Raw genomic sequence first — 24,888 nt, 5'->3', positions numbered from 1 at the left:
TTCCTGGCTCCAATCACCTGATCTGCATCAGAGTTAGTCAGGGGCCAGGGCTACCAACTCTCGCAGGTTTATCCCGGGCCGAGTCTCAGGCTAGGGACCATTTCTCTTTAGGCCGCAGCGGCTGGCGTCAGACAAGTGCCTGGGAATCTCACGCTTTCTAAAAAGGCCGCTCCCAGCCCTGGCGAGTGCAGAGCAGGGCTGGGGCCCAGGGCGGGGATGTCTCTTACGGCCCGGGGAACCAGAGAGCCAAGAAACAACCACACCCGCCTCTTACCCGCCCGGGCGTCAGCAGGGATCCAAGCGCCCCCCAGCCCGGCGGTGAGCGGCTCGCGGCCCCGCGGCTCAGATGGGGCCTGAGGGCCCGTGACTGGCCCTGACCACACCCCGCCGGCGTGAGGGGAGGGCGGGGGCCGTCCCGGCGCTGGGGCGTTTGCCGCCACGCTCCCAGCACCAGGGCACGAACCCAGGCGTCCTACCCCTCCCCCCGAGCAGCGCGAGGCCGAGCGTCGCTTAGTAACCATAGCAACAACCCGTGCGCGCGCCCTTACCCCCCCCCCCCGGCGCAGCCAGTACTTCCGGGGTACAGGTCGCTTCCGCTCTTGCGCGCTGCGGTCCAAAAAAAAATGGTGGCGCCCTCTTCCCCCTCGACCTCCGGCTACCGGCCGGCCCCCCTGGCCTCGCTGCCGCGGGAGCTTGACGCGGCCGAGTACAACGAGTCCCTGGAGAAGCGCCGGGCCGAGGCGGAGCGTCTGGCGGTCCGCGCCCGCCTCAAGCGCCAGTACCAACTGCAGCTCAATGACCCGCACCGCACGGAGCTGATCGTGAGTCCGGCCGCGCCCCGCCCCGGGGAAGGGTCCCAGCGGGGGGAGGTTCCGGCTGCCCGGAGCCCCGGGGCGCTGGGCTCTTCTCTGCGCGGCTCGGTGCTGCCCGCCCCCAGGGGTGCGTTGTGACGGGACCCGCCGTGAGGCTGCAGCCCGGTCTCTGCCTGCGGCCGCCCTGCAGCGTTGACCCGCCTACCTGGGCAGCAGGGCTGGGCGGCAGCGCGCCCTCGGCCTCCGCGCAGCTGCTCCAGCGTGACCGCTGTCAGGGTCAGTAGGGGAGCAAGTGCCGCATCCTGGGGCCTTGGCCCAGAGCGCCTCGCGGCACCCACCTGCCCTGCGTGTGTGTAACGTGGGGCGGGGGGAGCTTCCTTCCGAGCCAGTCCCCTGAAGTGGGGCCGTGGTTCCCGCCGCTCTCACTGGTGCCTTGTGCCCTGATCTGGGTCGCCTGCCTCTGCTCTGAGGGCCCTCTGCCTGTGGGCCTTTGGTGGTTGCCAGCTGGGCTGCTGTGTGCTGACTAGCAAGTCATGCCACAGTCCCCACCTGAATAGATTGAAAAGATGGTCTAAGCACGACAAGGTATCACTGTTATTAAAGGTGTGAGGTTGCACCAGTTTAGTAAAAGAACTGCTAGACTAATGTAAAACTTCACACCCGCTTAGCTAAATCAGCACAACATCACAATTTTAGTTGAACCAGTGCAAATCTGTGTGTAGAGCAAGCCTCAGGCTCTGTCAGCTGCGATATTAAAAGCAGGCTAGGTGCAACCATGTCAGGCCCAATGTAGCTTTCATCAGTTCCTATTTTAGACTTTGACAGTCTCCTGAACTGTCAATCCACTATGTCCAACAAAGCCATCAACACATTCCTGCAACGTTCTATCCTGGAGAAGCTGTCTGTGGCCCCGTCTTTAGATGAGATTACTAAGGCCATTGAGCAGCTGTCCACAGGTGAATCTCCAGGCCCTGACAGCATTCCACTGGAAGTGTACACATGTGAAGGTGCCCACCTGATCAGGAAACTCACTAGCCTTTTCAAGACTATATGAAAACAGGCTACCTTGCCCAAGGAATATAAGGATGCTTTCGTAGTCCATCCATGCAAAAAGAAGGGACGTATATCTGGCTGTGACAATCTTTGTGGAATTTCACTGCTGTTTGAAGCATGGAAGATCCTTGCACAAGGTTGTCCTCAACAGGCTCATCTCTCACCTAGTGCACTTGTAAAAGCAGCAAAGAGTCCTGTGGCACCTTATAGACGAACAGACGTGTTGGAGCATGAGCTTTCGTGGGTGAATACCCTCTTTGTTGGATGCAACTAGTGCACTTGGTGAATCCAGAGTCACAGTGTGGTTTTCATGCTGGCCATGGCACCATGGACTCGATTTTTGCAGCCTGACTAATGTGGGAGACGGCTGTGATCTTTGGCGTGGTGAATCACGAGAGCATATGGAAACTCCTTCATAAATTTGGTTGGCCAGAGAAGACCGTTGCTGTCATCCGTTCATTTCATGATGGTTGAGTGCTGGCATGTTGGAATTCATCAGAAGCCTTCCATGACACCAAACAATGGCCCAAGTCCTCTTTGCTATTGTCTTTTCAGCCATGTCCGTGTTCGCATTCCAGGACTTTGACAGAAATGTATTACTGTGCCCTCCTTTCAGACAAGCTGATGGACATTCAACTTTATCCGCTTTGCCTATGTCTCAGAATGCTTCAGTTTCACCCTCAGCCTGAAAAAGATGGAGATTATGTACCAGCCAGCATCCCGAGCACCATGATCCCCTCATCACAATCCCCTCATCACACCCATCGGCTAGCTCAGGAAATTCTGATGCCTGGGTAGCACACTTTCCAGCAATACCATGTTGGACAATGAGATCAAAGGCCAACCTGGCATTTTGCAGGCTCTGGAGGGAGCATGGAGTCTGCCTCAGAACCAAGATCAAAATCTACCCCACTGTTGTACTCCCCTAACTCCGGCCACGTCTAGACTACGCGCCGTATTGGCGCGTTAAAATCGATTGCTCGGGGATTGATATATCCCGTCTAGATTAGACGGGATATATCGATCCGTGAGCACGCTTATATCGATTCCGGAACTCCTCCAACCCCAACGGAGTTCCGGAATCGACATGGCGAGCCGCGGACATCGATCCCGCGCGGTGAGGACGGGTGAGTAAATCGATTTTAGATATTCGACTTCAGCTACGTAATTCACGTAGCTGAAATTGCGTATCTAAAATCGATTTTACCCCGTAGTGTAGACCAGCCCTCCTTTATGGATGCAAGACGTGGATGCTCTACCGACGCCACATCAAATAGCTGAAAAGCTTCTACCATGACCACCTAAGATCAATCTGTGACATCAAGTAGCAAGACAGAATCCCCAATACTGAAGTCTTGGAGAAATGCCAAATCCCTGGCATCAAGATCATGCTCATCAGGGCTCAACTTCACTGGGTCAGACACTTGGTCTGCATGGAGGTTTCCCATATACTGAAAGCAATGCTGTACAGCCAACTGAGCATAGGAACCTACTCTAAGGGTCAGCCCATCCTCAGATATAAAGACACCTTGAAGGACAACCTCAAAGCATGCAAGATAGACATTAAAACCTGGGAACTTGTGCTGGACAGACCCATATGGAGTGGTCTGTGCCATGAGCCTATGTTCACTTCTGAGGAGCGGTGTGTGAAGTCTTTGCAGGAGAAGAGAACACATCATAAGGACATCCCTCTAACTCTTACCCTGACAATAATTACACCTGTAAGACATGCAACTGCATTTGCAAATTCAGGATTAGACTTGCTTCCTATTGAAGAGCCATAAAAATAAATAAAGCCAGAACTCGAGTCAGCAGTAGCTGAACCTTTATCCATCAAAGCAATGGGAGAATCCATCCCTTTTAGGCAGAGCCTAAATCTGTCCTGGCACAGGAAAAGGCTGTCTCAGGTTCACTCATTACCTCACCTCTCGTGAACTCAAGGAGACTTGGAGATGGCCTTTTAAGCCTCATTCATGTTTTTATTTTTAGAGGCGGAATGGTCAAGAAGCTAAGGTGTAGGACAGGGAATAGTCAGACCTATGTTCTCTTCCTAGAAAAGCCGTTAATCCTTTGTGTGACCTTGGCCATGTCAGTGAACCGCTTTGTGTTGTAGTTAAGTGGACAGAACAAATGTAGAGGGAATGAATGACTAGTCCAGTGCCACAGAGCTGGTCTCTGAGCAGAGGCTAGAACACTAGTTATTGACTTCCAGGGGACCGTTCAATCCTCTAGGTGACTTGTCTCCTTCAATAAGATCCTTTGTTATAAGAGTGAGGGTTAAAATGATCAACTGTTTTTCATTGGCTATATATCCATAAACCACATAAATACACAGCTGTTACTTAGCTCGTCAGCTTCAGGATGGCTGTATAAATGTGAACTAATGAATCCTCAGAGCCCCTTTGTGGAGTAGGCTGCCTCTTTATGAATGAGCTTTAACAAAAAATCAGCTTTAAAATAGTTCTCTGGTTTATATATAAATCACGCCTGCAATGTTAGGAATTGAAACCCCAAAGGGGAACTAACGAGTTTAGCTTCATCCTCTGATGCTGAGAAAAGTGAAATAGGTAAATGCATTTATAGTGAAAAGTCAGTTGGACTTTTTTTCTCAGTTATAAGTAGAATTCTCATTTCCCAGATACGGCTCGCTTAGGGTTGGCAAGCCAGTCAGTTGACTGCCTGTTGTTTGATTACTGTCAAATATTGTCAGATATCCCAACAAGAATGACCTGATGTAAGTGGTCGTCTACCTTTTTAGTTGCATCATGGTGCTCTTTGTTAGCAAGCCTACTTAAATCTCATCTTCAGTCTCTTTACTACATACCGATGACATCTGGTGGGAGTGGGAGGTAAACTGAAAGTTGAGCCTCTTGAATTGCTAGAATCTTCTAGAACAAACACACATACAGTGCGTATCTTTGTGTATATCAGGCCACCACTGTATGTGGCGGTTTACAAAGCACATTGAACAAGTTAAGCAGGGTCCCTGCCCCAAAGAGCCAGCACTCTAAAGTGATTAGAGAAACAAACAGAAATTAAATCAAAAAGGGAGTGGGGGAAGGAAAGGAGGGCTCACAGTCATTAAAACTTCTCCTGTACCAGATGCACAGCCGGTAAGCCTCTCCCTTAATAAAATAACAAAAGTATCCCTGCTATTAAACTCCCCAGCACCTTCCTCATCCTGAGCAAAGCAAACAATCAACAATAAATCCCTGTAAATAAATCTGCCCCTCCTCCAGTTTCAACAAATATAGCATCCCCTTTATAACTCCCCTACCCGCCCCCATGTATCCCCAGCCAAACCTTGCTGATGTGAAAAATACTATGCTAATGAGAGGTGTGAGATATCACATGGCTGTAGAGGCCCCTTTCTTCCTGTTCTGATTTTCCTCCTGCTATTGCTTATGAGTCTGCTGTGTTTACTGCAGGGAGGGGCTGTGTGCTCCTTCCCCCTCAATGTAATCTTGGAGTCTATAAGGCTTGAGGGAGGGGATAACATACCTGGAAACATTTTGATTAGCTGCAGTCTTCTGTAACTGCAGCAATTAGAAACAGATTTGAATGGCTAATGCTTGACTGAAATACAAGATGCTTCAGAATTTAGAGAGCATTCCATAAGTAGTAAGATATTAGTAACATCATTTATCATTAGTGACATCATTTATTACTCAGAGGTGGGGAAAGCCAAAACCATTTGTGTAGAAATTTTTCACTAGAGATGAACATGGAAAAACTGTTAAAGCTAAGAGCAAATCCTTTTCTTCTGAGTATGACACACAGAATGGAGAAACACTAGTTGAATTATTGTGATGTTTGTCCAGCTGCTGTTGAAGATAGACTCATAGTCTAACAGCAAGAAAGGGAAAATTGGTGTACATCAAAATGTGTTTCCTTTTATGTATTCTGCTTCATCTTCAGTAGCAGCAGCATGATGCATGGAGTCTGTAGATGATGATGATAGTGAAGTTAATTCAATTAATTGATCTAATAAAAAAAATTGTTCAGTCTGCTTCAGCACTGAAAATTCCTACTCCTAGAAAGTCTTCAGATGTCCATCAAATTGGTATTGAGATTTTGAATAGAAAATATATATGTATTGCTGACCAGTTTAAAAATATACTTAAATGAATTGGGTCAATGAATAATGCGGCTAATATGAAAACTGCTTGGGCTTTGTTGATAAATATGTATCTACACCTCCTGTTATGGATGTGCTGCCTGTGCAATGCAGATTTTCATTGATGATACTGAAGATCTGAAAATTTCATCCACACAGAGTAAGCCTTGTCATACTCAATAGGAATCTTCTATTAAATGTCTCAAAGATCTTCATGTGTGCAAGAGGGCTCTTCAATCAGCTGCTGTTGAAGAAGGAGTAACTGGCTTTCAACCCCAAGTAATCCATCTGAGTTTCTTGATCACTGTCTTTTGGATGCTAAACTCAAAGCTATTTCGCTGTTTGAACTGTAGCTCAGTCCCTGCAGAATACAGAAAATGGTATTGCTAAACCGTGTGATGCCAAGAATAGTTTCTGAATGTTAAGAGGCTTATTTGTAAGTGGACTGTGTTCAGTTGTATGACAGCTGAAGAAAAGAAAATAGACAAAATAAATATCACAGAAAAATCAAGTGATCACTCGCATGCTGCTGCTTACCTTCTTGATCCCTGCTTCCAGGGCCAAGAGCTTTCTGATGATGAATTTGATTCAGCTTATGACGTAGTGGCTGTGCAAATTTTAAAGGCTATATAAACGGACAAACCGTTCTAATGGAGGTAGCAAATTTATAAAGGAAGAATAGGCCTGTTCAGTTATAAAACAATGTTGAGTGCAATTCCAGAAGTTGAATCAAAATAGCTGATCCTTCATCATAGTGGAGAGGGTTGTCCTCCTTGTACTCTTAACTACAGTGGCAGAAATACTGAACGCTTCTATGTACGACAGCATGTGCAGAACGAAATTGGTCGGTTTGAAAATCATCCATTCGACAGCCAGAAATAGACTGAAGACCTTCACTGCTGGGAACTGGGGATCATGTATCACAATTTAATATTAGAAGAGAAAATAGCAGATGAAGAGGAAGAAGAAGCAGTTGAAGCTGACAAAGGAAAAAGATAACAAAAAGCAAGATGCTTGAAGAATTGGCCTGCTGCCTGCCTTGCATAAGTGCAATTAAGTGACTCTTTTATAGGTGCTGTTTGTTTTGTTTCTGTTTTAATTTAGTTGCTTTTGTAACTGTTCAGTCTAGAATAATGTTCACATTTAGATGCTAATTTACCATTGCTGAAAAGGTAATTATTTTAACATGTTTTTAGAAATCCATTTCATTTGGCATTTTTCTGAGTTAAAATAACTGTTTAACTTATATATAATTAGGCATCTAACTAATGGTAATCGTATTGGAGACTATGAAGTCTGACTCCTTTTTGTTACTGTTCTAATAAACTAGTGCGTTAAAATATTTGACCATTTTTGACACCGACTGACTGTTTTTGGATCAGTCAAATGTCCAACCCTAAGCTTCATATTCATAGTTATTCACTATGAACCCTAATATTCATAGTTCTGCAACTTAACATTGTTCACTGTGCATTGCCTTCAATTTAGGAGGACCCTGCCATGCTTCGTTGGACCTATGCTAGATCATACAACATTTACCCCAATTTCCGGCCCACTCCCAAGACTTCCCTGGTGGGTGCGTTGTTTGGGATAGGACCCATTTTCTTCTGGTGGTATGTCCTCAAAGCTGACAGGGTAAGTTTGTTGACTAGGCATGTACAACTTTAATAAAAACAAAACTATAATGTATGTGCCTACATGTGGGAGTAGCTGAGTAGAACACCTGTTCCTGAGGGTGGAAAACTAGTGCGGGAGGAGTACCCCAAAGCACCTTCTAAGAGTGCTGTCTTATGCCAACAGATGTGGGTGATTTTTGTTTGGCCACAGAAGCTAGTTTTTCTTCTGTTGTAAGAGGGCTCTTAATATCATTTATGTAAGCAAACTGCAAGAGAGACTTTTAACAATCAGCAGCTAATTGAGATTTTTAGAAAATGTATTTTATCTGTCAATTTGTAGGTGACTGAGCTTGCAAGGACCTTCTGGACCATTCATTCGTTCGTTTCCTCTATCCCGTGAAATAATTTAAGAGAGGTTTCTGTTAGTCTGATTTTTTTTATTTTTTTTTGAGATGCTACGTTAATCCCTCTCTTGTAGAGTGATCGGACAGCAAGTTTGAAAAATTGGGACAGGGGTGAGGGGTAATAAGTGCCTGTATAAGAAAAAGCCCTAAAAATCAGGACTATCCCTATAAAATCGGGACATCTGGTCACCCTACTTCTCTTGCTTCCTAAATTTTGGCATTATAAAATTCTGACCAGTGTTAGAACACTTCCAATATGTTCAGATTTTTGGGACAGTGATATCTAATGTTTAACCAAAGCTGCCACTAATGTGAAAAGCTGTTGTGTATCTTAAAAAAGGAAATAAAACCCTGATTGACCTCTCGAATTACTGATTGGGAAAAAGTGCAAATTTAAATTACTCATAATTTTTTTTAAAGGGACAGTATCTTGTAGATGGAGTCCAAGATACAGAATTTAATGAGGAATCTGGTGGCACCTCCAAGACTAACAGATTTATTTGGGCATCTGAAGAAGTGGGGTTTTTACCAACAAAAGCTTATGTCCAAATAAATCTGTTAGTCTTGAAGGTGCCACCTGACTCCTCATTGTTTTTGTGGAGATAGACTAACATGGCTACCCCCGATTCTAAGTTTTTTCAGAAGCTGTTGGTGGATTGTTATGCAACTTCAAACACTTTTTGGTTGAATATGAACATCCCCTGCAGTGTCTTGCAATCCAAATGCTTCAGCATTGGCCAGGCACAAGAAAACTGGAATATGAAATTGGCTGAATATAATTGAAGTCTGCACACACTGACGAAATATTTAAAGCTTTCAACTTTATCACACGATAGTTCTGTGGGTTACCTCACCAGTTCTTTTGTGGAGGGAGGCAGCAAATTACCCCGTTTCTCCAAAGTACTAAGGATGTAAACACCAAGATGGGAGGTGATTGGTTCTGGTTACTTAAATTGTCCCTACCCCAAAAAATTGAGTCTCTCTGTTCTGTGTACTGCACATAGCACAATGGGGTCCTGGTCTATGACTGGATCTCCTGGTCGCTAACACAACATAAATAATAAGGTGGTGCAAGGTAACATAATGAGAGTGAAAAGTGGACAAAGAAAAATGTAGGTAGAACATAGTGATTTTTTTCCCTAACAATGAAATATATTAAGCTGTGGGTTATTCACCCAAGTGAAGGGGTGGAAGCCCCATCAAGTTAAGATGTTTTAAATTAGTCAAGACGAAGCCCTGGCGAGAATACATTATAGGGAACAGTCCTCACTGGCTAATGGAAGTGGGATAGATGTGCTTTAATAGAGGTTTATTCCATCTCTGTCCATTACTTTGTTTATGAGGGGATGAGCGACACAGCTGCTTCTGCTATTGGATGTATTGTGTTTCTTGCTGATGTGCACAGGTGAATGAAGGGATATTTTTTGTCCTCACAGCTGTTTCTAGAGCGCTGTTTAGTTGGTGCTGTCTCTAGCTTCTGTGCTTAAGAACTTGTGAGCTCTTTCTCCTTGAAGATCAGTCTGTGCCATGGAGCGCATCTTCTTTTTTTTTTTTTTTTTCTTTTCATGGGATAGTGATTTTTTTTTTTTTTTTTTTGGTTTCCTTCTCAATACAGGATCGTAAAGAGAAACTTATTCAGGAAGGCAAGTACAAACGACCATTCGCTCTCAGCTCCTAAGTCCCTGGGAATTGGATGTTGCCGTGCTGCTGCTGGGCTATTGATAGAAAATGCTGTGTATTGTACATTGATGAAAAGACTAATCCTCTATGAAAATAAACTTTATATTATTACAGTCATAGAATCATGACTTACTGCAGAATCTTCTTGTCTAACACTGAAACCAGGTTACAGACAGAATGTGTACAAGAGTTTTAAAAAGACATTAATTTGTGCTCTTGGATGCATGTTCAGAGTTTCCATTTAATCTATGAGAGCCACATGCCTGTATCTAAGAGTAGCCTCAGGATTAATTTTAAAATTTATAGCAGGCTAAAGCATCAAGTAAGTCCAAGAAATTATCTGAGTGGCTGTCTTGTGTTTTCAGAATTTGTCTTGGATTCAGTTTAATTATGTAGCTGTATTCACTCTAATTGAATAATGGGCAACTTCTAACTTCATATTTTGAATAATTCATTAAATGGGCTGAGAAGGTTAGAAAGCTGCCTGGCTTCTTTGTCTTAGAGCAACCAGCCTCACGTTAAACCAACTCAGATTAATTTTCCATTTTTTTCCCCAGTAAAACAGAAGCCTGTACTCTGGTAAATTCTTCAGTGACTTCATGTGATCTCTTCTTGCATAAGGATTGCTGGATCCAACTCAGTGTGAGCTCGGAGCTTTCACATTTTGACCAACCACACTTTCTCATTCACAGGAACCCCTGAATTAGTGAGACAGGAAATAAGATGTGGGTTCTATTCCCATTTGCCACTGACAGGGCAAAGATCACTGTTATGATCTTGGGCAAGTCATTTCACCTCTGCTCATTTTTACAGAAGGTTAAAGAGGACACATCGTGAGGGTTTTGCGAACAAATATGTGCAAAGTCTTTTTAAAATCTGTAGATAAAGGTGCTGGTTCAAAAGCAAAGAGCTTAGTTACAGGGCATGCTGAGAAACAGAAGTGGGCTTTTGTGCCCTTTGCTTCCCTACATTGTGGACGTAAAAGGCCTGAAAATGGTGTCTTTTCTGCTTATTCTTTACATTAGAAATGCAGATCTAGTTGGCCCTGGATGACTTGAGAACTAATAGGACTCTGAAATCACAAATACTGAGTGAGTGAAAATTGAGAGGAATTGACTTTTTATAACTTAGTTTTTTGGTTGGTCTCTCTATGCTATCACCACAGTCTAAATCGGGTTTCGGCAACCTTTCAGAAGTGCTGTGCCGAGTCTTAATTTATTCACTTTGATTTAAGGTTTCGTGTGCCGGTAATAAATTTTAATGTTTTTAGAAGGTCTCTTTCTATAAGTCTATAATATATAACTAAACTTTTGTTATATGTAAAGTAAAGCTCTTTTAAATGTTTAAGAAGCTTCATTTAAAATTAAATTAAAATGCAGAGCCCCCTGGACCAGTGGCCAGGAGCCGAGCACTGTGAGTGCTGCTGAAAATCAGCTCGCGTGCCGCCTTTGACATGCCTGTCATAGGTTGCCTACCCCAATCTAAACAACAGAAAACACCTATTTGATTTAAACACCTGAGAGAAGTCTCCCTTCATCTAAAAGGTGAAAATTCTCCCAATCCACTTGAGACCTCCAAGAGGCCCTGCAGCAAGACCAGACATGATGTTCTTGATATTACTAAGGTAAAACACAAGCAAGAACACACTGGTGCTGCTGCTTCCTGCAACATAAGGAAGAAAGAGAGCAAGTCCCTCGCAGTCTCCTTTGCCAGAAGTGGCTGAACATGCTGACTTTGACTTCTCTCCCTTTCCTGCTCCTGTTACATAGCATTCATGCCTCAAAACCCTGCTCTTCTGAGATTTGTATTATCTCCCATTTTGACATAGGTGAAATCTGTGCTCTTCCTCACCGATTAGCAGGCGCTGGAGCTGTTCAGCAGCTATGCAGAGCTGTAGCCTGTCTCTGATCTGCTCCTTAGTTTATTCTCTCTCACCCAGCTCCCTCCTACGTTCTCCAATTAGGTTAAATCAAGCAAATGCAGATTATTCTCTTTCCAAAACGGTTTCTACAACAGATTCACCCTCTCAAGTGACATCACAAAATACAGCTGTGGGTCAGTAAAAGGAAAGGCATGAATGCATGAAGAAAGTGGTATTTAGGGAATGAAATAATTGCCCACAGTGCTAGTCTGAACATGCTAAATGAACCACCACCTGCTGCCACAAACTGATATGATCTCTCAGGACCAGTTTCCTCAGCTAATTGGGCCTTGAGTTGCCACACATGTAAATTCTCCCTTGCAGCTGTATTTGTTTGTTTTGTACAAATTTTTGCAGAAGAATAGGGAGCATTTCCAATTGGCTTGTGAATACACATGCCTTAGCCTCTCTCTGCTTAGCTCAGAGGGAATGAGGTTACTCCCCATGAACTGGAGTTTGGTGCTGGGAGCTAGTCTGGCCTGTTTCTTCTTTCTCATTATTTTCAGAGTTCTCCAGGCTGCCTTTTCAGTTCCTTGTGAGGAGCACATTGTGCTTCCAGAGCTGAGTTGTTGCCTGGCTGCAGTTCAGGTGGAGATATTTCTTAGAAAAGGTAATATTTCCAATGAGAAATTTGGGGAGGAGAGTGAGCAAGTGTAAAAACCCTTGTTGGGTACATAATTTGCACATAACTCCCAGTGTCAGCTATAGACGTGTGCCTGTAGCAGGAGAGTTTCAAGCAGGCAAATAGTCTATGGCTCTCATGAGTTATCCCCTCAATGAGAAAACAAAAACTCTCCTTTCAGTCCCTAGAGCATTTTGGTTTAGGGTGTACCTATGCTTGAAAGTTAATGTTGATTAAGGGAGGGTGTGAATTTAAAGTACAATAGCAATTCCTGAACAGTGCCATGTGTGGACACTTGTTTGAGAACAAGAGGGCCTTGTTCTTGGCTTAATCCACTTTCAAAATTAATTTGGAACAAATCCATCTGTAGACAAGCCCTTAGCTTCACCCTGGGCCGGTTCAGTGAATTGAATCCCTGTGGCAGACTGATTGTTGGTAAACAGCCTCTTCTGAGTTTTCTATTTTAGTACAAGTGCTGCATGGTGGATATTACATAATAATACTCTGCATGTACAAAACATATTCTAGCCAAACATCTTGTACAGGGTCAAGCCTATTGTTGGCAGTGACTAAACAAAAAAACACCTTAGGTGTCCTAATGCCAAATCCTGTGCTGTGTGCACCAATCCATTTACATTGCTCTTTCCCTCTTCTGGCAAATAAGTTCTGATATGCTTATGCCCCTCTTCTCAAAGTAAGGCATGTAAATTATTGCTGACAAGGGGGCTTGTGCAACTGCTTCAATCCCAGATATGTGCCCTGGGCTCTCCTCTTGCTCTAGTGTACTTAATAAATAGGGCCTTGTCTAGTTAAATCAGTACAATTTTCCTGTGTAAATTGGCTTAGAAACAGATTTAGTTAAATGGGTACAACCTCTTGGGGCACTCATTTGGTCTGAATGTGCTATAATAATTGGTAAAGAATCAAACTAAGCTGATATAAGGTCCTCACAAAGCAATGAGGAGTCAAGGTTGTAACAACGCATTCACTGCATGTTAAAAAAACTTATCCAATAAGGAGGGGGAAAGGGCTTGAATCTGGGGTCTCCCATATTCTGAGTGAGTACCCTAACCACTAGGCTAAGGGAACTCTTCTCCCTCCCCACCCAACCTGTTTTGTGTGGAGTTAGGCAGCCTCTGAGCATGCCTACCCTGATCACACCCTGCATGCAATTTAGGTAGCCAAACACTTATCCCTCCTCCAATTCATGAATTGCTCGGAGGCTTGGGCAAGAGAAACACCTGGATGCCTCGAGAGAGGCAGCAGTGTATGGGCCCAGTGGCAGAAACTTATGTGCCTATGGAACTTTGCCTGCAAAAATTCAGGCACTGAGTGAGTTTAGGCTTCTACAGGGTTCAGCAGCAGCCAAAGAGTTTTGTGCATCATAGGGATGCCTAGAACTGAGGTTTACATGCCTAGGTTGCTTTGTGGATCCCATTCTTAGTATTGGCAAACCCAGACAGAAGTTGCTGGGAAATGATAAAGTGTTAGTAGGTGCTGAAGATTGGGCTGTGTGTTATTGGAAGGGTAACCTTCCCTTGATTGGCAGTAGGTCTGCTGGATTTAAGACCATACCTGGCTGGTTCTTCTGACTCCTATTTATTCTTACCCTCTCACTGGAAGATCATTCCTGGAGTATTGTTTAATAAATCGTTGCTCCTGAGCATCCCCTTGTGAAAGATGTCATATTTTCATGAGTGTCCCGAAAGGAAGTCAACCACTATCTCACTTCAGTACAAGGCACAGATTTCACCCCACCCCACCTGCTGGGGGAGCCCCATGGCATGGGCACTGCAGCTCTTACACTTTAACTGGATACGTGAAAGCTCAGAACTGTGGTGCGGTTCAAGGCTAGATACGCAGGTTTTCAAGAGTAATTCATTTAATCAGTCGCTGTTGAAATTCCTGCAGTGCAATGGCACTCGCTGTACTGAGGGATGTTCCTTTACCATCCCTTGCCCCTGTAGGTATCACTGATTGTTTCCCATCAGCGTGACTGGCATGGGAGTGCATAAGCAGCTCACTTCTGTTTACTTGTAGCTGGGATTAAAATGGCTTTTTAGCGGTTCCCAGCACTTGTAGTAGGTCTTTTCTAGACAGTTGGAGGTCTTGAGGCCCCACGTGGTAACAGCCATGCTGAAGGAGGACTCGAACATGAAGGCCTGTTGGGAACCACAGCAAGTACATTAGGGCAGGAAGGAGAGGAGGGAATACACGCACAGTGATTATGCTTTATTAGGTATATACAGAAAATACACCGAAGGTCTAGTGTTGGCCAGACTCTAGCTCCTAGCTTCTCAGTTTGGGGAGGTTCCCAGCTGAGGCCAGCCTAGCATAACTCCTACCTGCTCAGTCAAGGGGAGAAAGCTTCCAGCTAAGACCACTAAAACTGTCCATAATGCCCATTGAGATGTACCATTGCAATGCTGGTGTTTGGCAGGTCCCAAAAGGGATTTTAGAACCTGGGAATATCCTGGAAAATCAAGACCATCCAAGAAATCCTGGGACAGGGCCTGCTGGGGGACCATTTTCTAGAGCGAGTCATTGGTTGGTCTGAGGAACTGAGGGTGGAGGGGAGCGTGCTTTTGTCCCCAGAAGATGAGGCCAGCAATTCCAAAAAAGCTCAGCTCAGCTCCCCCTTTAAGTGGCCAGATTATCAAAAGAGCTCAGCATGTTGTGTCACAAGGGGGGAGCTGAGCACCTAAAATCCAGCTCCAATTTTGGGTGTTCAGCACTTCAATATATCTCCTTAGACACATTTCCAACTGGGACAGCAGGGGTCTGAGCTGCGTTTCTGAGACCCATGTCGTTAGCACATTGTGCTGCTGCTAGAGCTTTTACCTGGCTAGGCAGTCATTTTACTTGCTCTGTAGGGCTCTTACCATGGTCCCTTCTGCAACTCTTTCAGGCTCTAGCCTGGCTTTGCTTGCCTTCTCAAAACACTCAGCATCTGGCCCATGGGGTGTCATCATGCTGTGTAGGCTGCCCCCTCCTGGCTGGAACCCTTCTTCCTTCGCTTCATAGCGCCCTTTGATCAGCCCCATGAACTCGCTCATACAGTTCCCTACAGAAGTGGAAACACAGCCGCGGTTACAACGCAATACCGTTTGCAGTCATCGCGGAGTGGCAGTCATCCCCTTGAAGATCACAAACTAAGTAGGGCTGGACCAGCTCAGTATTTGGATCCGTGACCTCCAAGCAACTGCAGGGGTGATGCACGATGTAGTGTTGGTGATCCAGTATGTAGGGCTCTTAGGGCTACTCTACATGCAGGTTTTGTACCACTACATTTATATGGATTCAGAAACCAATATAGTCAAAGCAGTACAACCTGCTCAGCTGGGTGCAGGTACGCCAGTATGTAAGGAGTTCATACTGCATACCAATATAAGCACCTTTAAACCAGTATCACTGTGTCCACACTAGGGGGTTGCACTGCTTTAATTATACTGGTACTAAAAGTGTGTGTAGAGAAACCTATAATACTACTTCTGTCTTTATAGGTTGCAAAGCACTTTATAAAGGGGGGGGGTCAAGTTTAGTATCACTCTTTCAGAGATGGGGCAACTGAGACAAAGAGATCTGAAGTAACCTGCCTGAGGCCACAAATAGGCCAGTGACAGAGCCAGGAACAGAACCCAGGCCTGCTGATGCCCACTCCAGTGCCTTATGCACTAGGTCATATTGCTACACATTTTTATACAAGCTCTGAGCCACCTGTGTACTCTTAACATCTTGTGATATTGCTTCATTCTTTTATACTCACTTTATCTTCTTGGTCATAAAAGTCCAATCTCTCTCTCATGGTTATGGGCCAAATTTTGCCACCGATACTCATGATGAGCACTAGTCCCATTGAAAGCAATGCAGTAAGCTGTTATGGAATAAGATCCCATTCGCGTAAAGGTTGCTGAATTTGGCTCTTGACTTCTCATTAAGGTATGTTCTTGTCTCTCTAAAGTATATATTTTAGTCCCAGTTCTGCAAACAACTACCACTTGTAGTACCCACTCACCTCAGTAGATTTGACTCTAATGGGTCTATTCAGTCTAGTTGGTATTATGCTTGGCTACACATTTTTGTATGATCAAGCCATATGGCGGTAGCTGTGTTCTTTACATTTCCATTTGAATCAGCAGCGCACCCTTTCTTCAGTGCAATTCAGGGGATGAAGCATTTAATTACAAAACTACTTTTGCAAAAATATAGGTAGCCTATATCTGCAAGCAGATGTTTACTACTACTCATTCTTAATCTGCAGTATCATGTGTATGAATGGTTTACTGAGAATTTTTCATATAGATGGCTCATGGACTGCATTTAGGAGGCACAGGGTATTACACAGAAGTAAGTGTAAGATGTTACATAGGTGGAGCTAAGGGTGTAAAATATATCATAGGAAGGCTGGCCTAGAAGTTAGGTCACTGGTTTGGGACTTGAAATAACCCAGGTTCAATTCTTGGCTCATCCACAGACTTCTTGTGTGACCGTAAGCAAATCACTTATGCCACCCTGTGCCTCAGTTCCCTATCTGTAAAATGGGAAAACCAGCACTTCCCTCCCTGAGTGGGTTGCTGGGAAGACAAATACATTCACAATTCTCAGACATTTGGATAATACAGGGATGAGGGTCATTATAAATACCTTCAAAGACAGAGAAACAGCCCATGTAGTAAAAGCCTCTATATGCATTCATACATAGGGGAAAGTTAAGGTTGTGTGGGAAATCGTAACTTTGCCACTTCAGGCTCTGAGTACCTAACTGTGCAGCCTTCATGTTCTCTGAATACAGGTTTTTGACAGGACTCAAGAACTGACAATAGTTCTGCAGGTAAAAGGCTAGATCCCATGTAAAATGTATGAGAAAGAACTGCTTAAACCCATTATCCCTCCACAGTGGTGTTGAACACCACAGATTTCAATGGGATTTGAAGATGCTCAGCATTTTGCAAGACTGGGCCCTTCCTAAGCAAATGTAATATGTTCAGAGAGCCACATTAGACCCTATCATTCCACAGGTGAAAAACAATCCTATAAATATGAATTTAGTGTTTCACAAACACATTCTCAGTGACCTGGCATAATTGGTGGCTAGCTGTTTTCCCTTTCTTTCATAATTTGAAATGAGAGCAGGAGAATAAGGCAAGGACTTGCCTCTGGGATTTATTCAGATGGATGCACAACTGCCCATTGTGCTGTCAGGGGGCTGGGTTTTTATAACAAAAATCCCCCAGGTGTCCTTCAGAACAAAATCCAAGTAACGGTGAGAGTGGGAGGGTGGAGAAATTATTACACAAATGTTTTAAGATGAACACAATAAATGTCTGATTCTTTTTAAAGTGACTTTAGTGTTATCATAGGTGTGGCAGTGACATCCCTGGAAACCAAGGCTTCTTATTTATAGGCACAGTATGGGCAGCAAAGCCAGGCTTTCCCCGCACTCTTTCCTAGCAAGGTGTTTCCTCCATGTCCACAAAGGAGAACTGCTTGGGGTTGGGAGTAAATGAATCTCTGTGGTGCATTCAGTCCTTGGCCCCTGTCCAGGGCCAGCTTACAAGGACCCAACAGTGACAGTGGTGGAGGATTATATTTCTTCCATGATGTAGTCACCTGCCACTAGGAACAGGACTGAGATGGACACTGGTTCCAAATCTCTACCTGTAAGCGCCCCAGATATTGCTGGGGTAACAACAACACCACTTTCCAACTAGATACACATGAAGTGGTGAAGAAGGATGGCTTTGTGGTTATGGCACTGGAGAGGAGCTCAGATCATCTAGGGTCCAGTGCCAGTTCTGACACAGACTTCCGGTGTGATCTTGAGCAAGTCACTTAACTACTCAGTGCCTCAATTCCCTATCTATAAAATGCTTTCTCCCACCCTTTGTCTCTCTTCCTTGGTGCAATGGTAAGCATTGGTGGGTAGGGACTATTTATAGGATACGTCTACACTGCAAATTAACGTGCAATTATAGCTTGAGTAGGTACCCCCATGCTTGCTTTAATTTAGGTAGCGCATCTAAAAATAGTTGGGAAGATAGGGAGGGACAGATTCCGGTGTAGGCTGGCAACCTGAATACATATCCATGGTCCCCCGTGGGGCTGTACTAAGGCAGCTAGCTTGCACTGAAGGCTGGGCCACCGTGTCTTCACAACTAACTACTAATGTTACCTGCTCTACCTAGATTAAAGCTGGTGTGGGTCTTCCTTCCCATTCTACACTCACACCTTCGCTTGCAATGCAGACATACCCTTACTAGGCATTTGCACAGTGCCAGTACAATGGGGACCCAACCTTGGTGGGGTCACTAGGTGCTTCTCTAACACAAATAAACGTACGTGTGTTACCACAAGCCACGTCACCTCCTGTACAGTTGTCCTCAGCTGCTGTACATGGGGACAGCTTTCCTTTGGTTCCTGCCCCAAGAAAGACTGGCTGGCTGCAAGTGGCCCATGTTAGCTGAGTGAGAGGATGCAGGCAAAGCCATCTTTCTCCTTGTGGCTCCTGTAGAGAACAGGAAGCGTGGCTTGTTTGACACCCCACCTCCCCCCCTACTCGCTTCTCAAGTGTAACTGAGTAAGGGCAGACATACTGTGATAATAAGGTGGCCGGAAGGTGTTGTTTGCTACCCCCCATCGGGGTGGGAAGATGACAAAGTCAGCAAGTGCCACTCCAGGTCGGGTTGACTTGGCTGTCAAGACAGTGAAAATAGATGGGTCCTATAGAAAAAAACCAAACAGGATGGCAAATCAGAAAACATGGCTAAGTTCAGCCCTGTCAGTTCAGCTGCATCCTGTGAGCCACACCTGCCAATTCAGCCTCTCACCCTCTGAAACACTTTCATCACCTGCATTTTAGAAGTGGTTTGGAGGGCGAGTGGGATTTCTTGGCTGGCGTGAGGCCACTCATGCTCCGGATCCCATTCTGAGCATAGGAAGAAGGAGAAAGGATAAGCTGCTTCCTTATTTGGCTGGCCTAGAAGAACTCCAATTCTTGTCTCTCCCATGACAGGCACTCTGCCACCCCTGACCTTTCACCATCTTGTCTGGGTCCTACTGAGTCCCTCACATGGCTGCAGCACTTACTACAGACAGGAAGAGGGGCTGTCCTGAGCCCAGAATGCTGCAGCACTTCCTCATCCCGCAGGGGATGCTGGCTTCAAGGGAGACCATATAGCTCTGCTCCTCTCCTTTCTCCCAAGTGACCCTAATATGGCAAAACACATTTCCAATAAGTTCCCAGAATGTCCTGGGGACAACTTTTTGTTTCAGAACGTGGAGGAAGTAACCAGGGGAACAGCCATTTTAGACTTGATTCTGAGCAACAGGGAGACGTTGGTTGTGAATCTGAAGGTGGAAGGCAATTTGGGTGAAAGCGTTCATGAAATGATAGATTAGAAATGATAAGGAAAGGAAGGAGTGACCGCAGTAGAATAAGGATAATGGACTTAAAAAAAACAGACTTTAACAGACTCAGAGAACTGGCAAGTAAGGTCCTATGGGAAGAAAATCTCAGGAAAAGAGGAATTAGTACGTTTCTCAATGAGACAATATTAAAGACACAAGTGCAAACTATCCTGATGTGAAGAAAAGATAGGAAGAATAATAAAGAAGCCAATATGGCTCCATCAGGAACTCTTTAATGATCTGAAAATCAAAAAGAAATCCTACAAAAAGTGGGAACATGGATGAATTTCTAAGGATGAAAACAAAAAAATAGCACAAACATGTTAGGGACAACATCAGAAAGGCTAAGTGCCAAAATGGGTTACATTTAGCAGGGGACATAAAAGGCAATAAGAAGAGGTTCTTTGAGTACATTAGGAGCGAGAGAAAGATGAAGGAAAGTGTAGGTCCTCTATTTGGAGGGCAAGAGAGCTAATAACTGATGACATCAAGAAGCTTGAAGTGTTTAATGCCTGTTTTGCTTCAGTCTTCACTAAAAAGGTTAATAGTGATCAGATACTCATTACAATAACAACAACCAGAAGGAAGAAATGTAAGCCAAAATAGGGAAAGGACAAGTTAAAAAATATTTAGATACATTAGATGTATTCAAGTTGGCAAGATCTGATTAAATTCATCTGAGGGTTACTTAATGAATTGGCTGAAGCAATCCTGGCACTGTTAGTGATTATCTTTGAGACTTCCTTGAGGACAGTTGAGGTCCCAGAGGAGAAGGACAAACATAGTAATTATCTTTAAAAAGGGGAAAAAAGATGACCTGGGAAATTATAGACTAGTCAGCTTAATTTCAATGCCTGGAAAGATACCTGAACAAATTATTAAACAATCAATTTGTAAGCATTTATAGGATAACAGAGTTTAAGTAATAGGCACCATGGATTTTTCAAGAACAAAATCATGCCAAACCATCCTAATTTCCTTCTTTGTCAGGGTTAATGGTCTAGTGGATGGGGGAAGCTGTAGGTGTGCTATATCTTGATTTTAGTAAGGCTTTTGATAAAGTGTCTCGTGACATTCTCATTAGCAAACTAATGATGTGGTCTAGATGAAATTACTATAAGATGAATGTGACACTGGCAGGTCATGTGCCAGCTCACGACAAGGTCCTTATGTCTCAACTGAACATTGACCAATACATAGCTGGAACCAGTCTGGCTCCCCTGTGTGTTAGTACTGTTAAAATAGGTATTAGAACTATAAGAATGTGTTTAGTGTTTAAACTTTATTGAATTGAATTATTTGGAGGGAGGGATAGCTCAGTGGCTTGAGCATTAGCTTACTATACCCAGGGTTGTAAGTTCAATCCTTCAGGGGGCCACTTAGGGATCTAGGGCAAAATCAGTACTTGATCCTGCTAGTGAAGGCAGGGGGCTGGACTCAATGACCTTTCAAGGTCCCTTCCAGTTCTAGGAGATAGGATATGTCCATTAATTTATTTTATTTAATGCTTGTGAGTTGCCATATGCATTGATCTCACTTACATCTATATTCCATAGCATAAGGTAGTATTTGAACAACTGTATTGTGAGCCTCTGTGCCTGTCTAAATCACCAGATAGGAGAGAGACATTAACTAGTATGAAGAGCTGATCTTCAACAGAAGGTGTTACAGCCTTCCCACCAGGAAAGGTCCTTCGATACCAAATGGACTATTGTGGAATGCTGGAAATGGAATTTCCCTATATACTGTCAACAAAAGACTTTTGTTGTTCTGCCCTCCTGCCAATGCAGATGAATCATGCAAGTGGATTCCTCCCATCTGCTGAGTTGGTAGCTCAAGAGCACATTACAGGAGAGGGATAAAATCTCTAACAAGAAGGAACTGATTATGCTGATTGGACTCTGGGGGGCAATGTTTCTAGGCATAAGCATGAGGTCCCCAGCTGCTTACCCTGGGTTAGCCCTAAAGGAAATAAAGAGTTTGCTGAGTATAGAAGCTTCTATCACCTTTTGAAACTTAAGATTGGAACTCATTTGGGTATCTATGTTTACTTGCTTTAACCTTGTAAATAACTCTCTGGTTTTCTTTTCCTAGTTCATAAATGTTTAAAGAGTTTATTATAGGATTGGCTACAAGTGTTGTTATTAGTGCGAGATCTATGGTGCAATTAATCTAGAGTAAGTGACTGGGAGTAACCTAAATATTGCTGTGATTCTTTGTGTAAGGGGCCATCTATCTGAGTGGTGAGATAGATTGGAATAGCCCGGGTACAGTCTGTGACTTCATGTTAAGGCTGTTATAGTGACTGAGCAGTTTACACTTGATAACTGGTTTGGAAATCTAAGTATAGAACTCACAACCAATTTGAGGTTTGTGCCTAGTTCCTAACGGTCTGCTATTGATGTTGATACACATGCTTTTGAGCCACTGCAGGCAGTGTTACAGAGGGTGCACAGCTGGTTGGAAGACTACATTCAGAGTAGTTATCAATGGTTCGCTGTCAAATTGGAAGGGCATATCTAGGGGGTCCCTGCAGAGGTCAGTTCTGGGACCTGTACTATTCAATATTTTCATTAACCATTTGGATAATAGAAAGAAAAGTATGCTTATAAAATTTGCAGATAACGCCAAGTTGAGGGGAAGAGACTTGTAAGCAATTTGGAGGAGAGGATTGGAATTCAAAATGATCCTGACAAATTAAGAGAATTGGTCTAAAATCAACAAGATGAAAATGAAGAAAGACAAGTGCAAGCTACTGCACTCCAGGAAGGAAAAATCAAATGCACAACTACAGAATGAGGAAAAGCTGGCTAGGTGGTCGTACTGCTGAAAAGGATCTGGGGTTTATAGTGAAGCACAAACTGAATATGAACCAACAACGTAATGCAGTTGCAAAGAAGGCTAATATCATTCTGGGGTGCATTATCCGTAGTGTTGTATGTAAGACACGGAAGGTAACTGTCCTCTCTGCTAAAACACTGGGGAGGCCTCAACTGAAGTAGTGTGTCCAATTCTGGGCGCTGCACTTTAGGAAAGATGTGCACAAATTGGAGAGAGGCCAGAGAACAATAAAAATGATCAAAAGTTTAGCAAACCTGACCTGTGAGGAAAGGTTAAAAAAAACTGGGCACGTTTAGTCTTGAGAGAAGAAGATTGAGGGGGACCCGATAACAGTCTTCAAATATGTTCAAGGCTGTTATAAAGAGGATGGTGATCAGTTGTTCCCCATGTCTTAATGGACTTAATGTCTCCATGGCTTAATCTGCAGCAAGGCAGATTTAGGTTAGAGATTAGGAAAAGCTTCCTAACTGTAAGGATAGGTAAGCACTGGAAAAGGCTTCCAAGGGAGGCTGTGGAATCCGTCACTGGAGGTTTTTAAGAACAGGTTGGACAAACACCTGTCAGGGATGGTCTAGGTTTAACTAGTCCCACCTCAGTGAAAGGGGCTGGACTTAATTACTCCTCAAGGTCCCTTCCTGCCCTACATTGCTATGATTCCCCTCACTGCAGAGACCAGCTGAAAAAAAGAGTGAAACTGAGTGAGGAGGAAGCAGAAATGGAGAGAACACACCAACCCCAGATCTGATAGAATTATACACAGTGCCCAGCGCAGCATTTGCCAAGAATGTGTACGCAGGGAGGATTTATGGGCTAACGAGAGCTGGGTTGGGGTATCAATCTAGAGACTTGGGAGTGCAGCCTGCAGGTGAGCATGGCTGCTGGGGGCTGGATGAAGATTGTGCTGAAAGGGCGGCGGGGGGCTCAGTATATTGAGAACCATACTTGTCTGTGGTAACAAAACAGCACTTTGTCCTTACCTAGTTTTAGTCTGAAGAACATTTTACAGACACAAATCAATAAAATCCTGGTGGTTCAGCACTATCATCCCCTTTAACAGATGGGGAAGAGGAGTGATTTGTTCAAGACTGCACAGTAAGGCAATGACAGAGACCAGAAGTCTTGACTCCACAACTCCTCCTCAACCCTTTCTGCGAAGTTTACTGAACACAACAATATCCAATGGACTAGGAACTTAGCCTTCCAGCCCATCATGAGGTGGGAAATGATTACGTTCCTCCGTTTTACAAGTGAGGAAATCGAGGCACAGAGAGATTGTGACTTGCCTCAGGCCACATGGTGGTTCGGTAGCCTACCTGGGATTGGATTCCAGTTGGATTCCCTGGGCTTTTATCACAAGATCATCCTTTCCCGTGACATATTTAACTGGAGTCTGAGCAATGCTTTCTGTTGGCTGCCTAACTAGAAATTCTCCATTCTCACACGCAGAAGCAATGCCAAGAGATAGTCTAATGAAAACAAATATTTCACTGGGCTGGTTCGTTATAAAAGAAGCCGCTTGCATTGATTTTGGCTTTTGTTACTTTTCATAAGCAGTATAAACTATTACAGTGAAAGCTGCCAATTCTTCAAATACAGTTACAGCCCTGGGCTCAGGGGACTCGAAACACTCGGCAGAGTCATTTTCTAACTATGAAAGGTGAATCAGAATGAAAATTTGAGGCAGAATTCTCTTCTCTGACTTGCACAGTGGACATCAGCTCCAACTGTCAGTTCTCCTTGTAGGCACTGAGTTCTCTCATTGGGCCATGGTGTAAAGCAATGTCTAGCAAACTGGGCCACAGTCAGTGATGTGTAAGCATCTGCACCACTTGTGCCCCTTTACACCAGAACTGAATTGGGCACAGTGTAAAAAGCAGTAGTGATTTCCCCACCCTCACCTGCTTCTTTGTCTCATCCACCTGTTATGTCTTGTCTCTGGTTATGTCTTCACTACCGGCCATATCGGTGGGTAGCCATTGATTTCTCGGGGATCGATATATCCCGTCTCATCTAGATGTGATATATTGATCCCCGAACGAGCTCCTGTCGTCTCCGGAACTCCACCAACGCGAACGGCGGTAGCGGAGTCGACAGAGGGAGCAGCGGAGGTAGATCCCGCGCCGTGAGGACGGTAGGTAACTCGATCTAAGATACTTCGACTTCAGCTATGCTATTCACGTTGCTGAAGTTGCGTATCTTAGATCGATTCCCCCACCGAGTATAGACCAGCCCTCTTAGAGTGCAAGCTCTTTGGCATTGGGACTGGCATTTTTTATATGTTCATATAGGGCCTAGTACAATGAAGTTCAACCTGGTTGTGGACTCCAAGTGCTCCCACAACATCAATAATATTAATTAATAATAACTATATAATTTTACTGAAAGACAGCTGTGGTCCAAACATAGCAGGGACAC

General features: G+C 44.2%; 2 protein-coding genes across 3 annotated transcripts in view; one reads left to right on the top strand and one right to left on the bottom strand.

The window, feature by feature from the left end:
* The first annotated feature begins 589 nt into the window (after positions 1-589).
* On the top strand, positions 590-9,804 carry NDUFB4 (NADH:ubiquinone oxidoreductase subunit B4). The gene is made up of 3 exons (XM_032785916.2): positions 590-821; positions 7,471-7,617; positions 9,618-9,804. Exons 1-3 carry the CDS (start codon positions 624-626, stop codon positions 9,678-9,680), a joined length of 408 nt encoding a protein of 135 aa, XP_032641807.1. The 5' UTR covers positions 590-623; the 3' UTR covers positions 9,681-9,804.
* The window catches only part of HGD (homogentisate 1,2-dioxygenase), a 61,993-nt gene continuing 46,871 nt past the window's right edge, over positions 9,767-24,888 (bottom strand). For both annotated transcript variants that reach the window (XM_032785908.2, XM_075071840.1), the window contains 3 exons: positions 18,819-18,945; positions 15,108-15,289; positions 9,767-14,387 (listed from right to left, as the gene is read on the bottom strand). In XM_032785908.2, coding sequence (XP_032641799.1) covers positions 14,256-14,387; positions 15,108-15,289; positions 18,819-18,945 — 441 coding nt within the window. In that variant the 3' untranslated portion in view covers positions 9,767-14,255. The remainder of the gene's footprint in view (positions 14,388-15,107; positions 15,290-18,818; positions 18,946-24,888) is intronic.

This window comes from Chelonoidis abingdonii, chromosome 1 (genome assembly GCF_003597395.2).
Source record: "Chelonoidis abingdonii isolate Lonesome George chromosome 1, CheloAbing_2.0, whole genome shotgun sequence".
In the NCBI taxonomy this organism is placed as follows: Eukaryota; Metazoa; Chordata; order Testudines; family Testudinidae; genus Chelonoidis; species Chelonoidis abingdonii.
This window is presented reverse-complemented; position numbering and strand designations above follow the sequence as displayed.

Excerpts from the sequence above, each read along its gene's own strand:
- NDUFB4 (XM_032785916.2), top strand. The coding sequence starts at position 624 with ATGGTGGCGCCCTCTTCCCCCTCGACCTCCGGCTACCGGCCGGCCCCC. Across the intron at positions 822-7,470 it reads CGCACCGCACGGAGCTGATC|GAGGACCCTGCCATGCTTCG; the intron begins GTGAGTCCGGCC and ends CCTTCAATTTAG. Across the intron at positions 7,618-9,617 it reads ATGTCCTCAAAGCTGACAGG|GATCGTAAAGAGAAACTTAT; the intron begins GTAAGTTTGTTG and ends TTCTCAATACAG.